This window comes from Oryzias latipes, chromosome 15 (assembly GCF_053564925.1).
Source record: "Oryzias latipes strain Hd-rR chromosome 15, Olatipes_Hd-rR_3.1".
In the NCBI taxonomy this organism is placed as follows: Eukaryota; Metazoa; Chordata; class Actinopteri; order Beloniformes; family Adrianichthyidae; genus Oryzias; species Oryzias latipes.
The window spans coordinates 4,771,876-4,797,543 of NC_136251.1; the positions used below are offsets into that span (position 1 = coordinate 4,771,876).

The 25,668-nt window shown below is 42.8% G+C and overlaps 1 protein-coding gene across 8 annotated transcripts in view; it reads right to left on the bottom strand.

Annotated features, from left to right (window-relative positions):
• Positions 1-3,906: 3,906 nt before the first annotated feature.
• Positions 3,907-25,668, bottom strand: part of cpeb3 (cytoplasmic polyadenylation element binding protein 3) — a 40,520-nt gene continuing 18,758 nt past the window's right edge. For 4 of the 8 annotated variants that reach the window (XM_078932206.1, XM_023963164.2, XM_023963163.2 and 1 more), the window contains exons 5-11: positions 24,091-24,114; positions 21,279-21,446; positions 19,039-19,128; positions 11,946-12,064; positions 11,594-11,708; positions 11,003-11,184; positions 3,907-8,164 (exon numbers count right to left, since the gene is read on the bottom strand). In XM_078932206.1, coding sequence (XP_078788332.1) covers positions 7,937-8,164; positions 11,003-11,184; positions 11,594-11,708; positions 11,946-12,064; positions 19,039-19,128; positions 21,279-21,446; positions 24,091-24,114 — 926 coding nt within the window. In that variant the 3' untranslated portion in view covers positions 3,907-7,936. The remainder of the gene's footprint in view (positions 8,165-11,002; positions 11,185-11,593; positions 11,709-11,945; positions 12,065-19,038; positions 19,129-21,278; positions 21,447-24,090; positions 24,115-25,668) is intronic. The other 4 variants (XM_078932207.1, XM_078932205.1, XM_020709257.3 and 1 more) reach the window with 1 other exon arrangement.

Consider the following 25,668-nt stretch of genomic DNA (forward strand, 5'->3'; position numbering starts at 1 on the left):
AAGACTTTCCAATTACAGCCAAGATACCATCCGATTTAAAAAGGAAACACAAAATAAACCTGTAAGCATTCTTCTGCTGGGACCACATCAGGGGGGATTCCAGGAAGCACATTTAACCCTTGTGCTATCCTAGGCACTTTAACATTGGGAGTTGGGTCATCTAGACCCACTAGACAGTGCTCTGAACCTTTTTTCTTCAATGATTTGTGATCTTCACTGGTGTCCATGGATTACATGAAATCTTTCCACCTTCATCCACCTTTGTCATGGTAGGGAGAACACGTCAAAGTAAGGGTGGGGTCATCTAAGATAGCACAAGGGTCAAACTCAAATCCGTCTAGACAGGCAAAGGTGAATAGTATCCCACAATTCCTTGCGGTGCCAATCTAACGGCAGCACCAAAGTAACACCTACTTAATTGAATTAATTTGAATGAAAGTAAAATAACTGTCTGATGACTACGTGTTATTTTTAAGATGACCTAAATAAAAAGAATTGATTTATCTTATCTGAAGTAAATAATTAAGTCAGATGAAAGTAAAAAAGTTTCTCTTTCCAACATCCATATGTGGTCTTATCACCCTCTCACGGTGTAAAAAGTATTATCTGAGCTTTTTCATCCACTAAATCATCTTCAAATGGACACACCATGCTGCTTCACCTCTCTGAAAACAAACTAACCTTCAACTAAACCTGCTCCAGACCAGGTTATGTTCAGAGCATGAGTTGCTATGGCAACATTTATCGCTTTCGGTTGTGTACGTCTTTAGCCTCAAACTTACCGGGGGAGCTAGCATAACCTGCTTTCTGGAATTCCCCCCAGATCTCCAAGAAATCCTGAATTCAGTTTCTTTTGCTCCTCCAGCCGTCACCAAAACAACCATGTAACAAACTGAAAAGAGTGTTTGCAGCTGGGTCTTATGTAGAACAACAGACACATCAAATATGAAAATGTTCATTTTGCTAAGTACATTCAACAAAATGACAGTTTCTTAAAAGCCAGACTGGACTAAACAAATAATTCAGACTGGATGAACAAAACTGGAGACCTGTAGCAAAAAAGTAGTGCACTTGAGCTTTAAGTATGCTTGAGTATACGGTACCTTGTGAAAGTATTCGTCCCCCTTGAACTTTTCAACCTTTAGCCACATTTCAGGCTGCAAACATAAAGACATAAAACTGTTATTTTTTGTGAAGAATCAACAAGTGGGACACAATCATGACGTGTGATTAAATTTATTGGATATTTCAAAGTTGTTTAACAAACAAAAAACTGAAATATTGGGCGTGCAAAATGACTCGGCCCCTTAAGTTAATACTTTATACCTGTTGCTGTGGTTCCAGCTGTGTGTCTCTGGGGGTTTGTCTCTCTGTTTTGCACATCCACAGACTGAAATTTTTGCTCATTCCTCCATAAAACAGCTGGAGCTCAGTGAGGTTGATGGAGAGTGTTTGTGAACAGCAGTTTCAGTTCTTTCCACAGATTCTCCTTTGGATTCTGGTCTGGACTTTGACTTGGCCATTCTAACATCTGGATATGTTCATTTGTGAACTATTGTAGATTTTCTTTACGTTTACGATCATTGTCTCTCTGGAAGACAAATCTCCATCCCAGTCTCAGGTTTTTGCAGACTCCATCTGGTTTTTTTCTATTCATTTGGAGCAGCAAGACGAAAAGACATAAGGCCATAGGAAGACTTTCAATTTGAGGAGTTGTGAAGAACGAGTGTTTCATCTTGATACTCTAACTGTAATAACCGTTTCAGATATGGAGGTGAGAGACCAAGCAAGCTATTGTAAATAAACACAAGCCAGTGACTGTTGTGAAAGGACTGCAAAGAGTACAGCAGGCAGCAGTGTGTCCTGTAAGGGGCATAAGCAACAAAACCAATTGCAGAGAGAAAAATGGTGTCCAGTTTTTGCAGAATTCCTTTGCAGGGATGGCGATAGATTATATTACCATAATCAAACAAACGAAAAATACACATTTTAACGACAATCTTTTTAGCTAAATATGTAAAAGCAGAGTGGTTTCTGTGCAAAAAGCCAAGTCTGGCTTTGACTTTAGATGGGTTGACGGAGGGACAGTGTGTTGTCTAACCAGATTCCCAAGTACTGGTACTCTGTAACCTGCTCTAAGATGGTTCTATCTGCGGTGGTAAGGTTCCAGTTCTTTTACAGTTGAACCACAATGATTTTAGTTTTTTTATTTAGTCTTCAAGGATAGCCCTAAATTTGTAAAGGCATTTTGTATATCCAAAAAGCCTTGTTGCAGTGAATGACAGACCGCTACTGGAGATAGACCAGAAGCATACAAAACAGTGTCATCAGCATATAAGTGTACAGTATCTTTACTAACAGCCCTTGGGATGTCATTCATGTAAATGGAGAAAAGAGTAGGGCCAAGAACAGACCCCTGTGGCACACCTTTAGAGACACAGAGAGGCTGAGAATACTGTAGAAAAAAATCTATATTTATCTGTTGCATTCTGTCAGACAGACAGTCAGTTAGTAAACCATATTAGAGACTGATTGGAAATGCCAATGTTGCCAAGTCTGTTCAATAAAATAGAATCAAAAGCTTTAGCTAGATCAATGAATACAGCAGCGCAATACTCTTTGGAGTCCAGCGCAGAGGCAGTATCATCAACTACTTTTACTCTTGCAGTGACCATGACTGGAACGGACTGTACTGGAGATATTATTTTGAGATAATATCAGAGGTTAACCCTTGTACTATCTTAGATGACCCCCCCCTTACATTGACGTGTTCTCCCTACCATGACAAAGGTGGATAAAGGTGGAAAGATTTCATGTAATCCATGGACACCAGTGAAGATCACAAATCATTGAAGAAAAAAGGTTCAGAGCACTGTCTAGTGCAGACGTGGGCACTGAGGGCCGCATTCCTGCATGTTTTCCAGCATACCCTGCTCTGGCATGTTCTAATTGGCTGGACACACCTTAACCAGGTAATCAGCCATGAGTAGGGCAAGATTATTGGCTGGACACACCTGAATCAGGTAATCAGCCATGAGTAGGGCTGACTATCTGGAAATCATGCAGACACACCGGCCCTCGAGGCCTGGAATTGCCCACCCCTGGTCTAGTGGGTCTAGATGACCCAACTCCCAATGTTAAAGTGCCTAGGATAGCACAAGGGTTGTCATCAAAAACTGATCCATCATTCCAGTCCAATGTGTGGACAGACTTTGAATAACGTCATGTGACCATCCAGTGTCTAGAATGTTCTAAGAATGTTCCCTTTGGATTCTTTGGATGTGGAAAAACAACAGTGGACTGAACTTTAGGAAACTAACATGTGAATGGATTTGACATTCATTCTAGTTTACTTGTTTGTTTGGACACAGATTTCATTTACATTTGATGATCTGGAAGAAATCCAAGAATCTGGAAAACTTCCCTGTTCAGTAGCAGGAATTTCTGTCTGAGTCTCACTGCTGGAAGTTTCAGATAAAGATGATCTGGATCCACTTTGGGTTAATAAAAAAATCGAATCATTTAAATGAACCAAAATCGACTGAATCAAATCGTTCCAAATGAACTGATATCCTCTCTAAATCGGATCGTCAACCACACATTTTGATATGAATTTAATCGTTGAAACAAACCGTTACAGCAGCGTATACTGCATCACTTTTATTACATATCAAGTGTACCTGTAGTACACTTAATTGGAATACTTGTCAGGTTTGGATCCATTGTCAGACAACAGAAAATGTTCAAATGTCAACAAACAAGAGAGCAAAGTGGAACTCCCTTTGGAACGCGTCTCCCTGAAGCTGCTCGCCAGAAGGTTCCTGGAAGACCTTAAAGTGTGAGTACCAGGACTAGACGTCTTTCTTCTGCCACAATGACATCAACATACTGAAAAGATGCTCCATATTCAGCCATTTTGACTTTATTGCCCATTCATTTGTGTACATTACAAATCACTTGTACATCACCAACCTCCAATCTGTTTCTCAGGAGTAGTTTTTTTTTCCTAGTGAATAGATCATTGTCACACAAATGTAAGCAACATCAGAAATTAAGCTTAGCTCTTTAACAAACCAGACACTTTAGTAACAATATTACAAAGGCTTTTCTCAGCTCCAAAAGAAAGTGAGCAGATGAAGGAAAAAAAGGTTTATTTAAAGAATTTGCATCATTAAATTAATTCATTCCAAGTAAAAAAAAAAAATTAATAATAAAGACATTTACCAGTTGTGAAAACTTCCCCTCCTAATGTTTGACAAAAAAATCTGTAAAGAAGAATATGAAATTCAAAATAAAAAAACATGCAAATGTTTAAATTACTTTTCTCTTTTAGCAAAACTTTCTAAAACTAATAAAAATTTCTCAGTACAAAGGCTACATTACTACTGGAGGATACTAGTAGGTAGAGTAGGTAAATACACAGTAGAAAATGATCTTTAGTGAATCACAATGCTTGCAATGAAAATAATTCTGCCATAAAGATTTCTGCCTCTTTTTTCTTGTTTTCTTCTTTTCTACAAACAGTACAAACAGTATTGCACATCACAAGAAAGCCTTAGAAATGGGACTAATTCAAGTCTTGCATGAATAGAAGGTCACCAGTCTACTGATGCACCTCAGAGAGGGGGGGGGGGGGGGGGTCTCCAGTCCAGAAAACATCCTTGGTTGTCCCCCACCCCCCCATGTCTGCTTTCCTCTCAGAGAACCAATCAGGGTTGCCGTGGTGCTAGCACAGAACAAAAGACTCGTAGAAAATAAAAAACCTCTTTAAAAAAATAACAAACAGAAGATCTTTCACAACTCTGGTCAGGATAATAAATGGTTATAAATATACAAAAAGGTGTTCCGTTTCCTCTCCCAGCACCTGATATTAGATTCCTCTGAACTATACTCCCACCAACTACATGATTGTTAGTTATAAAGCTCTACTTCCTTCAGTTGATGCCTTAAAAAAAAAAACTAAAATAAGGCATAAAAATAAATCAACTTGTTAAATCAATTCTCTTCAAGATTTAAATTAATATATCTTTTTCATCTGAATAATTTTACTTAGAAAATATTTTTCTCTCTTTATAGATTTTCAAAATTGAGGTATTACAAGAGATCCTGTCAGTCAAAGCATGCTGAACTGTTCCAAGTGTAGTGCACAAAGACAACCCATCAACAGAAACAAAGCAAGGGTTCAAGAAAGTCACAAAAACACCCACAACTCTTGGTTTTTATAAGGATGCTTGTTGTAACTCCTCTTTTTAAGTTGCATTCATGATTTCTAAGACACACAAAAAAGCAGGAAAAACAGTTTATGACTAAAAAAAAGGTAAAAGAGGGCGGGGACTTTGGGGCTCCAGGATCAACATCAGATCTCAAAGGCAAAGGGGGGGACGCATCAGCATGCAGTCATGTAAAACCTCAACCAGTGTCACTTGGTTACCGACCCCCCACCCCCCAGCAAATCCAGATTGTTCCTTCTGGTACAACTGAATACATATTTGTCCACCACTTTTAGCAGGTCAATTACTTCAAGCTTTGCAGGAAAAACAAATGACAAAAAAGTAGAAAAATAAATACGGTAACCCCGGGTCGCACATCTGCATGTTCTGGATCCCCTTCCTCCCAGCCGACCCCCTCCAGTGAGGGGATGTGCGGGGCTCAGTAGCTTTAGCGTTTCATGTCCCGCCCCTCCACGGCCTGGCTGCCCCTCTGTAACGTCTCAGCGCTCACCACAGCTCTTTGGTTGCCTTCTGCACTTTTTCTCCAAAAGAAAAACAAAAACCCAGAATCTCTCACATCTTCTAAACTGCTCAGACTCGTGTTTGTGCGGCGTCCACGTGTGTGCGGTCGTGTGTCCTGTGTGTGTATACTGACGTGTGCAAGAGACCATAATATGTGTGCAGACACTCGCTATGAAGCTTCACAGGACTTCTATGTCGGACATTAACGACAGTTAAAGCGAATCACAGTTCTAGGCAAACTCAGATCTAACTACATACGGTATAAAAAATTGCACAATTATATCAAGAATCACTGCAAAAAGTACTTCACCTATTGGACAGTTTTTAAATGGTAATCCTACATTTCACTTGTTTTTTCACCTCCTTGTCACTTGGATGAGAACCCCGTAAGCCTGGCCTTGACCTCTGACCTTTTCCTCCACTGTCCAGTTTGGTGCAGGTTCAGGTCTAGGGTGATGTGCAAACATGGGCAGAGTTGAATAGTAGGTATGATACTAATAGTAGGTATGATACTAAAAAGTCTATTGCATGCAAGGACCTGATTGAAAACAAACATGCAGTTAGGGTCAAACACCCTGACCCCCCACCAACAAAGTTAGCCGTCATTGCCTCAGGGCTCCTCAGGGCCCCTCTGAGCGCGAGGCGGCTCGTCGATCTGTTTCTCAACAGCGGTTTTTATATTTTACACTCCAGCCAGAAAAAAGTACTTATAGTACGCTTATACCATGGATTTAGCAGCAAAGCTTCTGCCTGCATCACATTTATATAACAATAAAAGAATCATCTATCTTATCAAAAAAATAAAGACTTGCAAATTGAAGGTGAACTAATTTGATTGTGTGTATGAGGTATTAATATCTTCCAAGTCAAAATCAGGAACCAAACTATGTTGTTTTTTCCTGGACATTATAAGCCCATACAGTTGTTAGGTTTTGCTACGTTTTATGCCACCTATTCTGCTTTTCTCTATTTATTTCATTTACCTTTGGTAATTTTTTTACTAGGGGCAACACAACTACAGCCTTTAAAAAATAAGTGCATGCTTCTTTTACATACATTTTAAATTCTCCATGTATGAATACATAGGTACAAAGCAAAAAAATAAAGATATTTTTTTTTAATATTCATATGAGACCACTACTGTTTTAATATAGGGTTGGGTCAATCAGAATGTACCACACTGACCAGTCAACATACCAGGGAACTAAAAGCAGTCAGGTGTTTACCGTCCTGCAGTTGTAATACGTCCAGCAGGTGTTCACCATTCTTCCAAGTGTTCACCATTCTTGCAGGTGTTCACCGTCTTGCAGTTGTTTACTGTCTTGCAGTTGTTTACTGTCTTGCAGGTGTTTACCGTCTTGCAGGTGTTTACCGTCTTGCAGGTGTTTACCGTCTTGCAGGTGTTTACCGTCTTGCAGGTGTTTACCGTCTTGCAGGTGTTCACCATTCTTGCAGGCGTTCACCATTCTTGCAGGCGTTCACCATTCTTGCAGGTGTTCACCATTCTTGCAGGTGTTCACCGTCTTGCAGGTGTTCACCATTCTTGCAGGTGTTCACCATTCTTGCAGGTGTTCACCGTCTTGCAGGTGTTCACCGTCTTGCAGGTGTTCACCGTCTTGCAGGTGTTCACCATTCTTGCAGGTGTTCACCATTCTTGCAGGTGTTCACCATTCTTGCAGGTGTTCACCATTCTTGCAGGTGTTCACCGTCTTGCAGGTGTTCACCGTCTTGCAGGTGTTCACCATTCTTGCAGGTGTTCACCATTCTTGCAGGTGTTCACCATTCTTGCAGGTGTTCACCATTCTTGCAGGTGTTCACCATTCTTGCAGGTGTTCACCATTCTTGCAGGTGTTCACCATTCCTGCACGTGTTCACCATTCTTGCAGGTGTTTCTAGTGAGATCTTGTGCCAAAGTGCAAAATCGAAGCTTGTTTAAGCTGTGAGTTTGTATGTCATTTTCCCAAAAAGCTTCTTCAGAGTGGAACACAAGTCAGAGCTCAGAGCCATGTGGTTTCAACAGTCTTGTGCATGTAATTGTATCCGTTTTATGTTTGTTTTCACAAGGGGGGGGGGGTGCAGGGGGCGTTGTGAGAGGGGGATTAGCTGAGCTGATTCTGGGCGGGTTATATTCTATTCTTCTAAAAGTCTGGTGGCTGTTCTCCCACCAGGGTAAGGCAGACCCTCCACCCCCAAACCCTCCCCTCTCAGCTCCAGCGGAAAGACACGTGTCGAGGGCGGTCGCCGCCCTCCTTCACCAGCGGCTTGTGGAACTCTCGTCCGGCACGTGAGTGGATGCTGGCCCAGCAGTACTCGCAGTAGTACTGCAGACAGGTGACATTGGCACAAAAGAAGGGGGCGAACTTGCCCCCGCAGCGTGCCCCCTGGCATTCATCACACATCTGGTCATCGAGGACGTAAGGCTTCACCTCCACCTAGAAAAAGAGGCATATCAACTCACTTAACGACAAAACTTCAAGACGTCAATCGCTGTTTCTGTCAACAGGACTTTTAATAAATCTACTGTGCTGAATTACTTAACATGTCATTTATTAGCCCCAACTGCCCTTAGGTGTGGATATGGGCTGTGTGGGACACACAGGTGGGCAGCACAAACTATTAAGATTGTGAACACTGTTTCATAGTAAACACTTCAACATAGTTCTGGGCGAAAATTGATTGAATGAATGAATTAGAATTTTTTGTTACAGGCGATTTAAAAAATAACTAAATCGAATTTTTGTGTAATGGGACATTTTTGGCTCCCCAGAGCTTCCGTAGCGTTAGTGTCACATGGCGGTATGGCAAGCGACAAACATCATAGCACACACGAAAACAGCAAGCGACAGCAAGGCTACCGGTGAGAGTGGGAAGTTTGTTCCCAAGAAAGGAATAAAATCATCTGTTTTTTGGAACTGGTATGGGTTTACTGCCACAGACGTGGAGGAAGAGACCCCACCATGCAACATTTGCCTAAAGCCCATCGCAGTTGACCGCGACTCCTGCTGCTTCATCACCTCGGTGATCAAAAATCCCACACCGCTGTAGTTGACATCTTGTGGGACACAAAAAAAATGCGACTTCTCCAGTACTGATGGCAGAGCCGTTGATGTCAGATCTTGCGGATACTGCGCTCTTAAAGAATGTTTACTGCGGTCTTGAAGAATGTTGCCCCGGGACTCGTTCAATACCGGGGCTCGGCACCCATCCCTAGGAAGGGGGCACGGTGGAGAACAATGACCTAAGCGGTTGCTTTGCATATAGCCAAAGACATGGTACCCATATATATCGTGGAGAAGACGGGGTTTATTAATTTAATTAAAACCTTAGACCCCAGATCTGAGCTGTATTGTTAATCCTTTAGAAAATGGTGCTACTCTCAAGGTGAATGTTTGTCTCCTTTTAGTCTAGACTACAAAGTGTGACTCAAAACACAGCTGGGACTTTGATTCCAAGAGTGTGATCATTCATTTATTATTCATCCCAGAAATGGGGGTTACATTTGTCTTGTGTTTGATTAAATAAAAGCAAAATTTGCTTTAACTTAAGTTATCTGCCGTTTGTATTTATTGCTCTTCCTTAATGGGGGGAATTGGGAAAAAAATCAGAGATTTTATTTTTAGGCCATATCACCCAGCCCTACTTCAACATTTAAGGGTAAAGTAGATGCTGGGACATCATAAAGACTTTTCATTTTTTCATCCCCCCAGATCCTGCAAAGTGCACAAAGGGCCCATTATTGCTGTTCAGTTGATAAGTGTGCGCTATGTTCCTGCAGCCTGACTGTTAGAAATGAGGAAGTTGACAATCAGAGTGTATGTAGTCTGTGTGGACTTCCTACGTGCATGTAGGTATCACGTGCACACCCCGTGCTCAGCATTAGCACATAGTCAGTAAGTAGTCAGATCTGGCACCTTACTAATGAGTAGAGTGTGAAGTTATGGCCCCACATGACAGCATTACCTCCTTACATTATAAGAGCATGTAACTTATATTATCCTTACAAATACACTTACCACATGCTTAACAATGGTACGTTCAATTTTCATGACATTTTGAGGTGGCTGTATGAACCTCAAGGGACCTGCAAGACACACACCTGTGCTCCCCTTAAGGTGCAGCTGCTCGTCTCTATGACCCTCCACGGGCCCAGACAAGCCAAAACCCGCAGTGCCTGTACACATCAACCCCCCAGACAGGTGTATATGACTAAGGCATAAGCTTTAATGTTGTCCACTCTTTTCCAGATGGGCTTATGTAAAACCAAAGTTCGTTGCTACCTCCACTCTAGACAAACATGGTTGAGGGCGGTGCTGCTTTTAAGTTGGAGCATTTTCCTCGTGTAGATATGATCAACTCAAGAAGATACCCTGTATGTTTTTGACAAACGACAGCCTGTTTGATTCAGGAGTTCATCCCCAAGGAAACTTAAAAAACAGAGAAAATAAAGTGTGTCCACTAATCTTTAAATGCCTAGTCGCCATGGAGATGAACATAGGCAGGATAGGGTTGGGATGTGCACCAACAGATGAAGCCCCCGGATTTTACGGCTGCCTCTGACTTCTGTTTGAGTAAGTTTTCTCTGAACAAACTAGGTTTAAAATGAAATGTTGGTGCTCTGCTCAAAGCATCATTTGAATTTAAAACAGTGTAAGGCTATTCCTGAAGTTTGTGTGTGGGGAGGGGGGGGCATATTACTGCCCAGTCACTGTGGAGATGAACATATGGGAGGGGTTGTTATGAAATAAACTCCACCAGCAGGCCTTCACTGGCTAAACGTTGTGAAAACTAGAGTAAAAGCAACGTCAAATCAATAAGGGCCACATATATTTTCCATTAATTACATTCCACCCTGTTTCAGCCATCAAAAAGAAACTCCAAACCTCCCAGGGATGAGAAATGGTGGTAGCTAAGGAGGGCCAGACAGACAGTCCCCCCCATGTAGAGGCTTGGCTTCCTGGCCGACAACCAGTCTTTCATGGTCGCCATGTTTCTCAGCAATTGGCTGTTGTGCTTAAAATAATCAGACTGCAGTACAGCCAGAGTGGATATTCACATATAGGGAGCTGCTATAATTAAAGCTGCTGTCTGTGAATGAAACGTGAAACATCTGCGGGGAGCCCAGCAGCCAAAGGCCGTAATGATTACACGGCCCGGCTGGGCGTCCGTCATTGTAGGCTGCAAAAGCCCTGTAATGAAAGCTGGGATGTGCGCGAGTGGTCTGACTGAAAAGCCCACGTCTGTCCGAGACGCTGAGTGATGAACCCGCTCACCCTCTTGTCGATGTCGTTGTGCTGCAGCTGAACAAAACGGGCGCTGATTGCAGCGATGTAGCTCTGCTGATTGGAGAAGGCGACGCGGCCGGCTCCCTTCGGATATTTGAGCTCTGGGTCAGTGTCGATGCCGGCGTAGCAGACCCCTCCATACAGTCGGTCCATGATCATAGCCAGCTCCACTGGAGATGGACAGGAGGAAGAAAGTTACTATTCTGCAGCAGAAAATCCTCTCACAGGACATGTCTTTTTTTTCTTTGCTCTAAAATGTTGTAAATGCTGGATATCTTATTCACCGCAGCAGCAGTCACTGCTGGGGGGTAATTAGCTTGGGTCAGATTGCAGACGAGCACGTAATGTTTATCCCAGACACAGAGAGGCGGAATCTTCCATTACGGCATGAATTCCTAACAGGATGACCACTGGGCTGGTTTCCCAGAAACTCAAGACCAGCATTACTTTCCTCACGGGGACAACTTTCTTTCCCACCTCCGGCCTCAGTGGTCCATGCCAGTCAAAGTTATGAGACCACTTTAGAGGCTTTGACAGATTTCAGAGAAAATCTTTGCTTCAATCATATCGTGGACCCACCTGCACGCAGAGGTCGTGGCACACCTCCAACAAAGATGGTCTTGCGGGGATCCAAAGGCTGGGAGCCGTCCATGACAAAGTCACTGTCGCTCAGGTTCCAGGGACGGATCTGGACCTAAGGGTGCAGAGAGGAAAAAATGGTCTGAGAAAACAGTAAAAACATTTTAATGTCATGGAAAACTGCTGGGCAGCCATACAAGTTCTGCTGCAGAAAGCATTTCTGAGCTGGTTATGCCTGTTAGAAGGACTTCTGTGGGGTCATGTCCCTCATAAAACTCCTGCCAAGGAGGTGGACGTCTTTGTTTGGGAAGTGTTGGAACATTTTTAGAACCAGATAAAAGCCGCCTCTTACTGGTTTGTCTTTGATGGTGGGACTGGAAACACAAAGGTAAAGCTTGCCGTCTTCCTCGATGCAGGCATCGATCAGAGCCTGAACAGAACTCTCTTCCTGGAACAGTAGGAAGGCATAGCCTGAAAGAAAGAAGGAACAATGGACCATCCCTTCAACACCAATCTTCTGACCATAAGGCTTTTTTTCCCTATTCTTCTCTCATCTATAACACATGGATACCCCAATGTCTTTGTGTGAAACTACCGGTCCTTTGACACCATTACAGGAAGGAAGATCTTTCTGTCCTTCTTGCCTCGACTTACTGCTCAGCACCAGCAGCCAGATGCTGAACAGCAGGAGAATGAAGCAACTATGCAACATTGATGAACCCAGAACCCCACAAGCCTGGCTGTAGCTTGGTGATGTCCTTGCAAAGTGCAAAGAAAGAGCAGTTTAGACAAGTGATTAATTATTTAGCGGTGAGAGCTGAGGCTTCATACAAGGTCAGGCTGTTAGCTGTTTTAGGAGAGACTGAACACAGACGTGATAAACACATCTACCAAACGATGTTACGGAAAAGAGTGGGCTGGATCAAGAGCAAATACTTTGATTTTTTGGACAAAAAACAACAAAAAAAGGTTAAAGAATACATGTAAAAGCAGATTATGCTGTCCAACAACGGTTCACGCTCATTAGTTTAATGCACTCTTGCTTCTGCTGCGGCACCTGTGTGTGTCCGGATTCAAAGGGCTTTATGGTCATGGTTTCCCTGTACAATGAGATGCTTACTTTGCTGTTCGCTCTGAATGCCCAAAGGTAAAATAAAATAAAAATAAAGATAGGGTGGGATATTTACAGGATATCTGGAACATTCACACCAAACATAAAATATAACTGTGCATCAGTAAATGACCAAACCTGCGTACAAATCAGCTGTTGTGCAAATTCATGAGAGCAAGTCAGCTGAGCAGTCATGCCCAAAAGAGCTCCCTCACACCCACACACCCACTCTACGTTTGGAAAATCTCCATAAATCTTTGGCAAAACACTTATTTCTTGTGAGGCTATACGACTTTAGAAACATAAATCGTCACTCACTGGCCACTGTTTTGGTCACACCTGTCTAACTTCTTCTTGACAAATTTCCAATCAGCCAATCACATGGCAGCAAATCAATGCATTTAGTCATGTAGACATGGTTCAGCCGATCTGCTGCAGTTCAAACCAGCATCACAACGAAGAAGAAAGGTGATTGAAGTGACTTTGAACGTGGTTGTTGGTTCCAGACGGGCTGGTCTGAGGATTCCAGAAACTGTTGATCTACTGGGATTTTAACCCACAACCATCTCTAGGGTTTACAGAGAATGGTCTGAAAAAGAGAAAATATACAGTGAGCAGCAGTTCTGTGGATGATAATGCCTTGTTGATGCCAGAGGTCATAGGTCAGACTGGTTCCAGCTGATAGAAAGACAACAGGAACTTAAAGAACCACAGGTTCCAACCGAGGTCTGCAGAAGAGCATCTGTGAACACACAACACGTCCAACCTGGATGCAGATGGACTACAGCAGCAGAAGACCACACCGGGTACCACTGCTGTCAGCTAAGAACAGGAAACTGAGGCTACAATTCACTCAGACTCACCAAAACTGGACCATAGAAGATGGAAAAACATTGTCTGGTCTGATGAGTCTCCATTTCTGCTGCCATATCCAGATGGTAGGGTCAGAATTTGGAGTCAACAACATGAAAGCATGGATCCACCCTGCCTTGTATCAACAGTTCAGGCTGGTGGGGGTGGTGTCATGGTGTGGTGGATTTGTTCTTGGGACACTTTGGTCCCCTTAGTACCAACTGAGCATGGTTCCAACATTACAGCCTACCTGAGTTTTGCTGCTGACCATGTCCATCTCTTTATTACCATCTTCTGATGCTACTTCCAGCAGGAGAAGGCTCCATGTCATAAAGCAGGAATCATCTCAGACTGGTTTCTAGGACATAATGAGTTCTCTGGACTCAAACGGCCTCCACAGTCACCAGAACCCAGTAGAGAACCTTTGGGATGTGGTGGACCAGGAGATCGGCATCATGGATGTACAGCCGACAAATCTGCAGCAACTGTGTGATGCTGTCATGTCAACGTGAACCAAACTCTCTGAGGAATGTTTGCAGAACCTTAGTGAATCTGTGACACCAAGGATTAAGGTGGTTCTGAAGGCAAAAGGGGGTCTGACCTGGTATAAAGTAGCCGGTGAGTGTAGATGTTTGCAGTGTCATGGGGGGCTCTGTCACAACTCATGCTACATTAGAAATGAAGAATATGGCTAAATTAACATGTCCTGCAACTTAACACGAATAAAGCTCGTCTAATTTTGTACCGGTTAAGACAGACATGTCCAAAGTCTGGCCTGTGGGTCAAATGCAGCTCGTGTTCAAATTTCTGCCGGCCTGCAGGCTCCTGTCATAAAATCAATACTATGTGTCCCCAAGCACTTTCCAAGAAATGCGTGTGTGGCTTCTTAATTTTTAATCTTAAAAATCGTAAAAATGTATTTAGATTTATTTCTGTTTTATGTAAAGGAATGAAAAGTACTGCATTGTAACAAAATGTGTCATTGAATCGTTTATTTGCATTCAATGTTATTATCAGGGTTCAAAGAAAGCAGGCTTCGCTTATTTTCATCGTACAAATTATTGCTTTATTTGCAAAACGTTTGGACACCCCTGAGTTTAGAGTTTAGATGAAGTATTTTAAAGTAACTGCAAACAAGCAAGTAAATATTCATTGACTCCGATTTAAAATATATAAAGCAGGTTGTGGAACCATATGTTTATTTAGCAATCATTTTCAGTTGGGAGAAGCTGCTTTATTTTAAAAGCATGTATGTGTTCATCAAACTTGCGATTTCAGACAAAAAGGACAATCTAATATCTGAATCTGCAAACCAGAGAACCACTGGACAACTAGACACGCGTAAACACAGCAGAAGATCATCTGCATAACAACAAATTGACAAAACACATTGCGAGAGCTACAACAGTAGTTCCCTTACAGGGATGTGACAACACTGCACTTAAACAGCTTCCTTCTAAAATGTTCTTCTACTTCTGCAGAAATTCAGCAGATTTCCACGCTCAGCTCCAACAGTCACTGTTAGTTAGATCTTTACACGAAGACACTCGTTTTCGAGTTAACCTCAGCTGGCAAACAACAATATGACAACATGCTGTCTCAACAGATTGTGGCTGTGAATGACCAGCTAATATCATATTTGCTAATTATAGACTGCAAACTCGCCAGACGAACCATTTCCTGCATGGTCCCATTGCTTCAGGTGTTGTTGTCACCCAGAAAAGGATAGTCGTCTCTGTGCCAAGCTGACACACCAGGGGTTTGTCTCAGAGGAATCATGCAGGTTAGCGTTAATGTCTCGCCTCTGTGTTGTGTTCAGGAATGAAACAGTAGGGCTCGTAGAAAGGAACATGCTTCATGAGCTAGTGCACGGCTGGAGAGAGGGAGAGGAGGAAGGGAGATGGAGAATGAATATTAAAAAACTAAAAGGGTTTGAATGTGAAGAAAAAAATACAAGTACATCATTCTTTCAAAGTCAAGCTACACGGTAAGAAAAGGTAAGAAGGAAACTTTAAAGGGCCTGTATCATGCTATTCTTAAGCCCTTTATAGTAAACAATATCTATAAAAGATATCAAAGAATACAAATTTTGTTAGAAATTTCCAACCCAGAAGTAAGAAGACTCGATTTCTCTCCTTGTGGGTGTCGCCCATTTCATGACATCATCCTAGAGCCCATCACTGCTAGCTCTGCAGGGAAAGGGGGTGTGTCTGTTAGCCTGGGGGCGGGGCTGGATGTGCAGACTCTTCCTGGAAGGGGCGGTTCTTCACTCTGTGAGGTCACAATGTGAGAACCCACTTCTTTTCATGGGTTGGGAGGAGCTCGTGCTCAGGGCGCAGGTTTTTAGAAGAATACTCTAGGGTTTCTTTTTGTGAGAAATAAACATTATAATACGCTTAAAGGCTCAAAATTTAGATTTTGCATGATATAGACCCTCAGCGTTCTGAGTGGTCTTTAATTATGATTATGCCCATTTTGTCACATCTGTAAAAAACCTGTGTCATTTTCTAAGACATAGTTTCTGCAGAGCAGCAGGAGTTCATTAGAAGTTGTAGGCAGGACAGTTAACATGCAGTAAGACTGTCACCACTTCCCATCACCCATCTTTAAAATTCGTCTCCCGCTAGCTTACAGCCCTTCACAACCCCAACCTAACATTACCGGTGCAACAAACATCGTAGCTTGCCATTCGTCCAGTTCTGATCCAGATTCCAGCTCAGACGAGGAGAACAAAGACGTTCATGGATCCGTTTGTCTGACAGTGGATGATCAGAATGGAGCAAAGCAGGGAGACTGTGACCCCAAACTGTAGCTTCTACATAACAGCTATAAGCTTTTCCTGATGGACGTTTGTAACAATTTGATTCACAAAATACTCAGAAATTTTAAGCAGTTTTAAGCTTAATTTTCTTCATAAATGTCGTCCATCATGAGAAAAACGCCAAAGGAACATGTTAAAAACACCATTTTCATTAGAGTGGGTCTTTACGGCCTATACTGCTATTAAGGAATAAGTTAAACAGATTGGATTTTTCTTTCAATAAATATATAGTCAATATCAAACGTTGTGAGCCTTGAAGGTTTCATATTTAGTCATTTTTTAGAGCAGACATGCCTGCTGATGAGCAGCTCTATTCCACACAGCAACAGTGGCTGAGGCTTTGCTGGATTGACAGCCTGACGGCTTTGTGGCTGCGAGTCGGCCTGGTTCTTCTGCTCTGCAGTGCAGAGGCTTCAGCCTCAGGAGGAGAACACAGACCTGCAGTCACTGCTGCCTCTGATTTATGGAGCCTTCCTGCTGAGCACGGTGTAACACGGGCAGGAATATGAAGACCAGCAGCATCTTTGCTGATTAAATGAGGGCTGTTTAGAGTTAAATGTGAGGAGGAGTTTTGGATGAAGAATATTTACAGACTGCACACAAATGCTGCAAACTTGGGGTGTGCACGTGATCTGCAAGGATGTCCACACAAACAACACTCTAATTTCCTCAATTCTAAGTCGGAACACAATGTTTTCCTGTGGTTGGCTCTAACGGGTTTATTGTGCAGGATTTGCAGGGGTAAAAATGTAAAAATGTAAAAATCTGTCCGCATACCTGTGTCTCACCTACTTCCCCCTTCTGTGTTGTACAAGTGTTCACTACGACCTGTCGCCTGCAGCCTGCCTGCAGGAAAAATGTGCCCAAACATTTTTGCTCTTCTGCCCTAGTGGTCTGCAACTTTGATTTTTCCTGCTGGGGCTGCAAGGTTTGTCTAGTTTTGACAGTTTTAGAGGTGAGCCCTCCTGTTGGCTGCATAGAGATTCAAAGCACTCACATCCTGTTTTTCTGTGGAAATTATTCAGCTGAAGTGAAAAGTTAACTTTGAAGCAAAAACCACATGTTGACAGGTTGGATCTTTATCACAAGTGGGGTTTTACCAGAAAAAAAAAACAGAGGCACAGCTAATCAGCTGCCTAATCCAAGAAACGTATCTGCAGGCACGACAAAACTCAAAAAGAAAAACGGGTTTACTATTGAAAAAAGGTCTTGGCCATCAGAGGTGATGAGAATACAGACCACAGCAGTGTGGTCTGAGTATTTATCATGGTTGTAGTTTCATCTTCATTTCCTGTGGACAGAGAAAACCCTTTGACTGCTGGTCCTAGCTGTCAATTGGGGAGATGTAACACCTAATGCAGCATCAATTCACTTACACTTAAGAGGACAATGAGAAAACTGATCTTTCTTAAAGGTCAGAGAAAGACACTTGATTCCTGACTTATGTCTTTGTTTGGATTCAGATGCTTGATGTCTGCTGCAGTTTGAAAAAATGGTGGATTTTTAGAGAGAGAACAGTGTCTCAGCGCTATAATCCTCCACAGAAATAAGGAACACATTAGAGGCAGGTTCAGACTATTCTGCTGACAGAAATGTTTGAAAGGATAGCGTCATGTTTTCTGGAAGCAACAGCTGCTGTGGTTTAACCTTAACTGGGAAACAAAAAGTTGGTTCCTGAGATTGTTACTGACCGCTGGTTCCGACCCGCTGGCAGTGTTGTGGGCTGCAGCCTCCACAGATCCATCTCTTTTGGTGCAGTGTGTTAAAACTGGAGCATGGGGGCTGAGTCAACAGCGCAGACCTGTAGTTGTGCTTCTCTTGCTGTTTTTGGGGGAGTAGAACTGTACATCAGACGGATGCTGCTTCTCTGAGGGGCCGTGCATTAACGGCTGCAGGACATGCTCAACTCGTTTTAACTGAAAGCTTAATCGGTCTGAAATTCCTTCTCTGGCTGCAGTCCTCACCATGAATCAAACCAAAAAGCGCCTTTCCCTGTCACCACAGTCAGATGAGGCACAGGATGAGTCATCCCTGAGAGAAACCGTTTGCAGAAAGAAGCTGAGAAAATGACAGCCGTCTTCCATCTGGTCAAACACAGTTTGATGGGAGGAGACCAATCCCACACTGATAATGACTTAGTTCCCCTCCCAATGGAAACAGACAATCACACCAAGTGTTGAACTGGTTTTGACCCTAAGACCATTGCGGTTAAAACAAGCATCCAACCTGCTCAATAGCCAGACTGGGACATAGATGTGATCCTTCTGCCAGTTGGCTACAAGTTGGGGTTAGTGGTGGTCGGACACGCCTTCCTTACGCTCAGTGTCCTTTTGCCACCATAAACTCATTCATTGAGGGATTCCTGCAGGTTCCTCCAGATGCAGAGCATCACTGTTTGGTCATGAATGTCAGTCTTCCACTGCTTTAATAGCTTCTCTGAAACAACACACCGCAGATCCCAGGCCTTTGGGAGGGACGCAGCGGTTTGCACCGGACGGGGCTGAGCCCCTGCATGAAACTGACTTTCAGAGGAGCGTCAGAGTCATGAAAGCTGAATAAAAAGAGTTTTAGAAATGGACAAAGACACTGCTCCACATTTACATGCATTGCTGTTGATGACCAATGGGAAAAGACAAAGTGTGCTGTGAAAGGAGTCGCTACCTTTAGGTGGAAAGTAGGATTTGCTCTCGGCTTTGTGGGGCCAGTCTACCACCAGGTGTCCGTAGCGGCGGAAGCTGTTGGTGATTTCATCTGTGAAAGAGAACACAGTTCCTTTGAAATCGGACTCTCCTTTCTGTCCCTGTTCCTGCATTAAACAGAGGTCAGACTGTCGGTAGTGGGCTCACTCATAACATGGAAAGTCATGGTTTTCACGCTGTGGGGGCATGTACTGAGCATCTAATCAGTAGGAAATGGTCATGGAAATGCACCCCAGTGCCTCATTTTCCAGCCATTTACAAAGACTACACTGTGTTTAATGAACCCTAAAGAAAATTGTTCATCTGAACACTTTTCTTTAGACTTGCACTTCTTTTTCCACTACTTTGCTCAACTGTGAGTGAAGGACCGTTTGGGATTCTCCACATGATTGTGCTACCAACAGCTTCAGTCTTTGCACATTCCAGATTTTTGTCCCACGTAAATCCTTTAAATCATCTTTGCGTAGCGACACAAAGATTGTTCAAGTAAGCTTTTTAGCAGGTGACGGGGGGGGGGGGGGCTTTCTCCATCTGTGAAGAGCCTCCTTTTGATTCCAGAATGGCTTCAACTCATCCACACTGGACCTTTCAGCGCTGACGCTACAAAATGCTGTCGTTTCACATCTCGACTTTGACTCGTGTTGACTGAGTGTTTGGGACATCATTCCTCAGATCATGTCGTGCCATTGGGTCATGAACAGTCTCCTTTAGAATTAGCTGGCATAGAACTAAATCAAGCCATGAAGCTGAGAAGCAGCCCCACATTGCACAGCTGCAGTGATAATACTGAGTTAGTTCATATCCAGATGGAACGGGAAAGATCTAGAAAAACTTTATCCATGCATCCATCAATCATGATTCCGTCTCAGGGTCAGAAGGTTGCTGGAGCCATTCCAGCTCCTGTAGGGTGAAGGCAGAGTTCACCCTGAACAGGTCACCAGTGTGTCACAGGGGCTAAAAAAAGAACTGTTGTCACCATTTTTCAAAGATAATTCAGATGTCTTTTTTTATTTTTTTAGTTAAATGTGAGACAAGTCTTTGTGTTTATTCTACTCGGCAGTTTCTTCTAATTCGATCTTTAATCTGTCGGAATCATGAACAGGATGGTTACAACAGGTTAAAGCTGGAGTCACATGTAGTTTTTGGGTTGTCCGCGCCCATGGAGGGCTGTAGACAGGAGCTGCCCTATGAAGTGGCTCGTATGTCCATTTAGAAAATGGAACGTACCATTGCTGTGCATGTGGTAAGTATATGTAAGGCTAGTAGAAGTTGACCGCACTTAGGACGTACAGGTGATGTTGTCGTACGGTGTTTGCTATGACCTGTCAGCCGCAGCATGCCCGCTGAAAAAAACGTGCATGAATATTTTCAGTCTACGGGGTCAGCAAGCGGTCCACAACCTTTCTGCTTGGTGTGGGCCACCTTTGCCCATTTGTCGCCCGCAGACGGCCTGTGACTCGCCGCAAAGGCTGTTGGGACTAAGTCATTGATGAGACCTTGCTTAACGCATTTTCCTAAAGTTCAAGCCAGCTTTCTGCAGCTATATTTCATTTATTACTTAAAATATACGTTTTAGAAAATTTCATAATAAAGGGAGTCATTCAGAAACGTCATGCTTCCTTTGCCTCAAGAGTAATGAAAAGAACAAGAACAAGGTTTTCACAGGGATCAGCTGCTGTTTTGGAGTAAAAATTATACTTTGATCATTTTCCTTTTTCTTTTTTGTATGAGTTAAGAAAACAGCACAGATATTACAAGCTGACCAACTAGGATTGCTCATTTTACAACAAAACAAAAAACATTTGAAGGAAAATTATTTCAGAAACTTTTTATAATAAAAAGAACAATCACGACCTGGAAAAAATAACAAAGGGGGGTACACATTAATAGTACTTGTACCATTAGCAGTCTCCCACAGTTTCTTGAAATATACAATAGCAACATTTCTATTCCATAAAGAGCTAATTCCAAAAGAAATTCAATTCCAACTGACTGAATATTTTCTGGTTTCCATCCAGTTGGCCAATGTATTCCAACAGAGCCCAGTTAGAGCATCAACTCACCAGCAAAGTCATTTCAAAGTCAAGCGAACATTACGGACTGGGAGACTTCCAACTGAAAACTCTACAGACCATGAGTCAAGAAAAACCTTTATCCAAAGGGTGAGAAGCAGGCAGTTTCAACGATTCCTTCTCCAGTTACCTTCATCGATGTCTGGAGGAAGGCCTCCCACAAAGACTTTCCTGGAATAGCGCTCCATCCTTTCTCCATTCTGACAGCGGGTCGGGGAGTTCAGACCAGGAGGCAAGGAAGGGTCGCCGTGCCCGTCGTTCAGGAAACCATCTTCAAAGGGAAAAAGGCAAGAGCGACCTGAGAAGAAGGGAAAAAACCACCAGAGGAGAGAAGAGCATCGGAACATATGGTAAGAATGGGAGAAACCAGTCAAGCGTTTCATATCACAAATTTGACAAAACTAGATGGAAAACACTTGATTGATTTGAGAAAAAAATCCAGCCAAGCTGAAGATGAGTGGAACTTTGTGGGAAACTCGTGCAACACAACACTCATTCAGCGTCACTCATTTGTCATCCAGCGTTTTCTCACATTCTCTTTGAAAATGTGAGTCCATAGACTGATGTTAAGAAAGGCGGAGTAAAAAACAGACAAGCGTCTTTTCACACGTGTGAAAATGAGACAAACCCAGATGTTCAGCGCACAAATATAATGACATGTTTTGTTTTCTTAGCTTCTAAACCTTCTGTCCATAACCGAGCTATTCATTGATTATCATCATATTATCAGACCCACGTTATTAAAGGCAGTTACCCCCCCCTCTCTTTTTGGACGTTGACTAACTTCTTAAAATCCTGCATCATCAGAATACTTCTACACATACAGTTTTCATAGGAATGGGTCCTTAAGGTTGGTCAGATTTGGTTTCAGTCTCCTGCAAATGACATCTTTAGGTTGTTTCTCTGTTGTATTTATTTGATTTGTTACTTTCAATAAATGAAGAAGAAGAAAACCTGTTGATTCCGTTTAGATTTTAACAGACATGTACTCTTTGTTGGTTGAAGTCTATAGAATCTGAAAAAGTCCCTTTTTTCCCCATCATGTTCTCCGTTGAGATCAGTGTCCTGTTTCAAATTCCCATTTGATCATTTAGGAAAAGACCCTTAAAAGGAAAGACTGATGAAGTGTCGACATGCTGCTTTAGAGTGCGACTCCTCTGCCTGTCTGTCATTTACACTCTAGTGTGAAAAATGCAGCAGAGCTACACAATGTCTCTGCATTATGATCACAATTTATTAAACATTGGTGTTTTCCAGAACCAATATATCAAACTATCTTTACTTCATTTGAAAGCTAATTTTATTTTTTTTCTGCAGATTCCCAGTTTTCCAAAGAACGATAGAATTGGTTCAAATAAAAGAAAAGCCCATGAAATGAAAGCTAAAGCCCCATCTTTTGATAAGGAATGACTTCTGTTATGAAATTATTCAAATCAATTTAGCAAATGATTGCAGTTCAGGAAACCTGTGGCCTTTAATTAAGTTCTATTTCCTTGTTTATACTATATACAGAATTAGATCAAAAGCAAAATGATTCTTTTAGATCAAGGAAATAAAAGAACTCATTAAAAAAGATCACTCATCCCATCTGATTAGTTGCACAAGATTGAAATCACTGTTTCCAAATGAATGATTTCCTTCCGTCGCATACGGGCGCCAAGTGTAAAAGTTCAGCAAATAAAAAGCAGCGGACATTTTGTCAGATGTAATCAACTTTGGAACAGCGTCTGCATTTCTATTTCCTTCATGTCAGAATTCATGAAAAACACACTTGATGTATGCGGCATTTAGAAGCATGTCGACTTAAAGGAAAAATGAAAATTATTCTATGTAAACATTTAATGTTCATGTTTGACCACACCAATCAAAGAGTCCAAAAAGGTAAGCCCCGCCCACAGCTGTGTACCAGGAAAGCCCTGTCTTTACAATTATAGTTTTGGTATTTATGTCAGCAGCAGACATCCCTGTTTTATAAAGAAAGCTGCGCTCACTCTAGAGTTGACGCAAAGGGCATCACTTTCTGGGTGGGAGGAGTCCTCCTGCCCCAGGTGGGGGAGTTTACGTTTCTTGGGGTGACATTTAGGAATGAGGGCAGATCTGAGGGTGAGGTCACCTGCTGGATTGGTGCAGCGGTCGTTGCACTCGCCCTTCTTGATAAAAAGGCAGCAGAGGCAGAAAGAAAAGCGGTCAATTTTTCAGTCGATCTTTGTAGCAGCACTCATCTGAGATCCCGAGCTCTGGGTCATAAAGACTTCCAGAATCCTCCACAGGGAGGCTGGGCGCCCCCCCCAAAGGGGGAGGACCTGGGTCACCCAGAGAGACGGGAGTGAAGCTGCAGCTGGGTCGCCTGTGTTGTTGTGCTGGCCCCCACTGAGCGGAGGAAACCCGACGGATGAATGCGATCAGTGGAAGCACACAGCACAGCCCCTCTGCCTGCCGTTACGGCCCCCCACCTAAACAAACCGGCCATGTCCTCCTACTAGAACGTCTGTGGAGCGGTGTGGGCGGGGTTGAGGTTTTAAAACCTCTTTGACAGTAAGGTCAGCCGCCTCTAGAGACGTAAAAAACAGTTCAAACTTTAACCCGGAACAGATCGGTCTGGGTCACTAACATGAAGCCAAACTAGCTCATGTTTGCAAACTGAACAGCTGCATTTGCAGAAACACTGCAGATTTTTCTTCTGGAACTTTCTTTATTTTCACCGATAACAAAAAGCACGACTGAAAAGATTTGGCCCGAAAAGAAATCCCATTTCTTTGTGGTAAATTCTGACAGAAAGGTAATAAAACTGCAGTAAATGTTGGAAAAGTAGTGTAAATCTGACCAACTGTCAGCTACCTTTTATATTTCCTGTAATCACACATGAGAATGACCCCCCCCCCCCCCCAGCCTCTGCGAGACCCGGCCGGCATGGCAAGCAGAACAGAGAAAATCCACATTACCTCTTCTGCGGCCATAGCTCCGGGCTGCTCGGGGGGGGGGGGGGGGGGGGGGGGACAGCGACAGACAGACAGAGGGTTGGGGAGGGAACAAGTACAGGAAAGACATATGTGGGTTTTGTGGAGATTAACCACATTAGAAACAACAATGAAACCACAGAAGAGGCAGACCCATTGGGCAGCCCTTACTGGCAACAGAAGCATGTGGAGGCTTTCAGCTGGGGGGGCATTAGGAAAGGTTCAACCACAGAAATGGCTGAGACACTTAGCACCATGATGCAACATCACATAGTTGCAGATTGTAATCTCAGTTAAATGAACCTGCAGAGGAGCGAGTCCCTGCTAATCATCTCTGAAGGTTCACAAATGAGACCATAAAGCAGGGGGCAGGCTGGGCCACGGGTGGGGCAGGTTAGTCATTATCATGACCGTGGTAAAATATTAAAGGCGTTCTTGGGTCAGGACAGGCAGGCCAGGTGAGAATGGAAACTTCCTGAGGAGATAAGGAAGCTGGACGGACTCAGTGAAGGGAGGGGGCACAGCAGGACTTCCTGATGGTGACATCTGTCCAAAATGATTGGTGTCATCTTTTCCTCCATTCTAATTTCAGTGCTGTGGTTTAGCATTTCTAAGGAAAAACACGGCATGGACAATAAACCAAGTTCCCTTCTAAAAATGGAGGTCTAAAATGATACTGGAGGCAATTATACATGAGGCCAACAGGACTCTGATCCAGGAAAAGCGTGAAGATGTTTCAAAAGACTAAAAACAGAGGTGTTAGGTTTGAGACCTGATTGATTTGGTAGTTTTCTTTTAGCTTTCTGACGTTGATACTAACATTGCTGTGGTGGTAGTTAGGACAAATTGGACTGCTGGGGACACAGGACCAGGGTGGTCTTTCAGTTTAGTGCCAGAAGAAGAAGACCAAACATGTTCACTTCTGTTTAGCAGCAGTAATTGTTATGTGGATGAAGGTTCTCATTCGTCCAGGCGATGCAGTTTTGAAGTTTAGTCGTAGCATCATTTTATCAAACTGAAGCCAGTTGGATGAGGGCACTGCAAAAACTGAATCCTAAGAAAGTCAAGAAAAACAATCTTATCAACAAAGTTTCTGAATAGCAAAGTAATGTAGCGATTAATCGATGAATCGATTCATTTTCCTACAGTCCAACCAGTCTGAGGCAAGGTTATCTAATCGACCTATTTCATTATGAAATCATTTCAAAAAGAAAACAATTAGAGCGAATTATATTTACAGTCCATGTGTGGACAGACTTTGAATAAAGTCATGTGACCATCCAGTGTCTAGAATGTTCTAAGAATGTTCCCTTTGGATTCTTTGGATGTGAAAGCAACAGTGGTGAACTTTAGGAAACTAACATGTGAATGGATTTGAGATTCATTCTAGTTTACTTGTTTGTTTGGACACAGATTTCATTTCCACTTGATGATCTGGAAGAAATCCAAGAATCTGGAAAACTTCACTGTTCAGTAGCAGGAATTTCTGTCTGAGTCTCACTGGTTGAAGTTTTGGATAAAGATGATCTGGATCCATTTAAAGTCAGAGAATCGGATCATTCA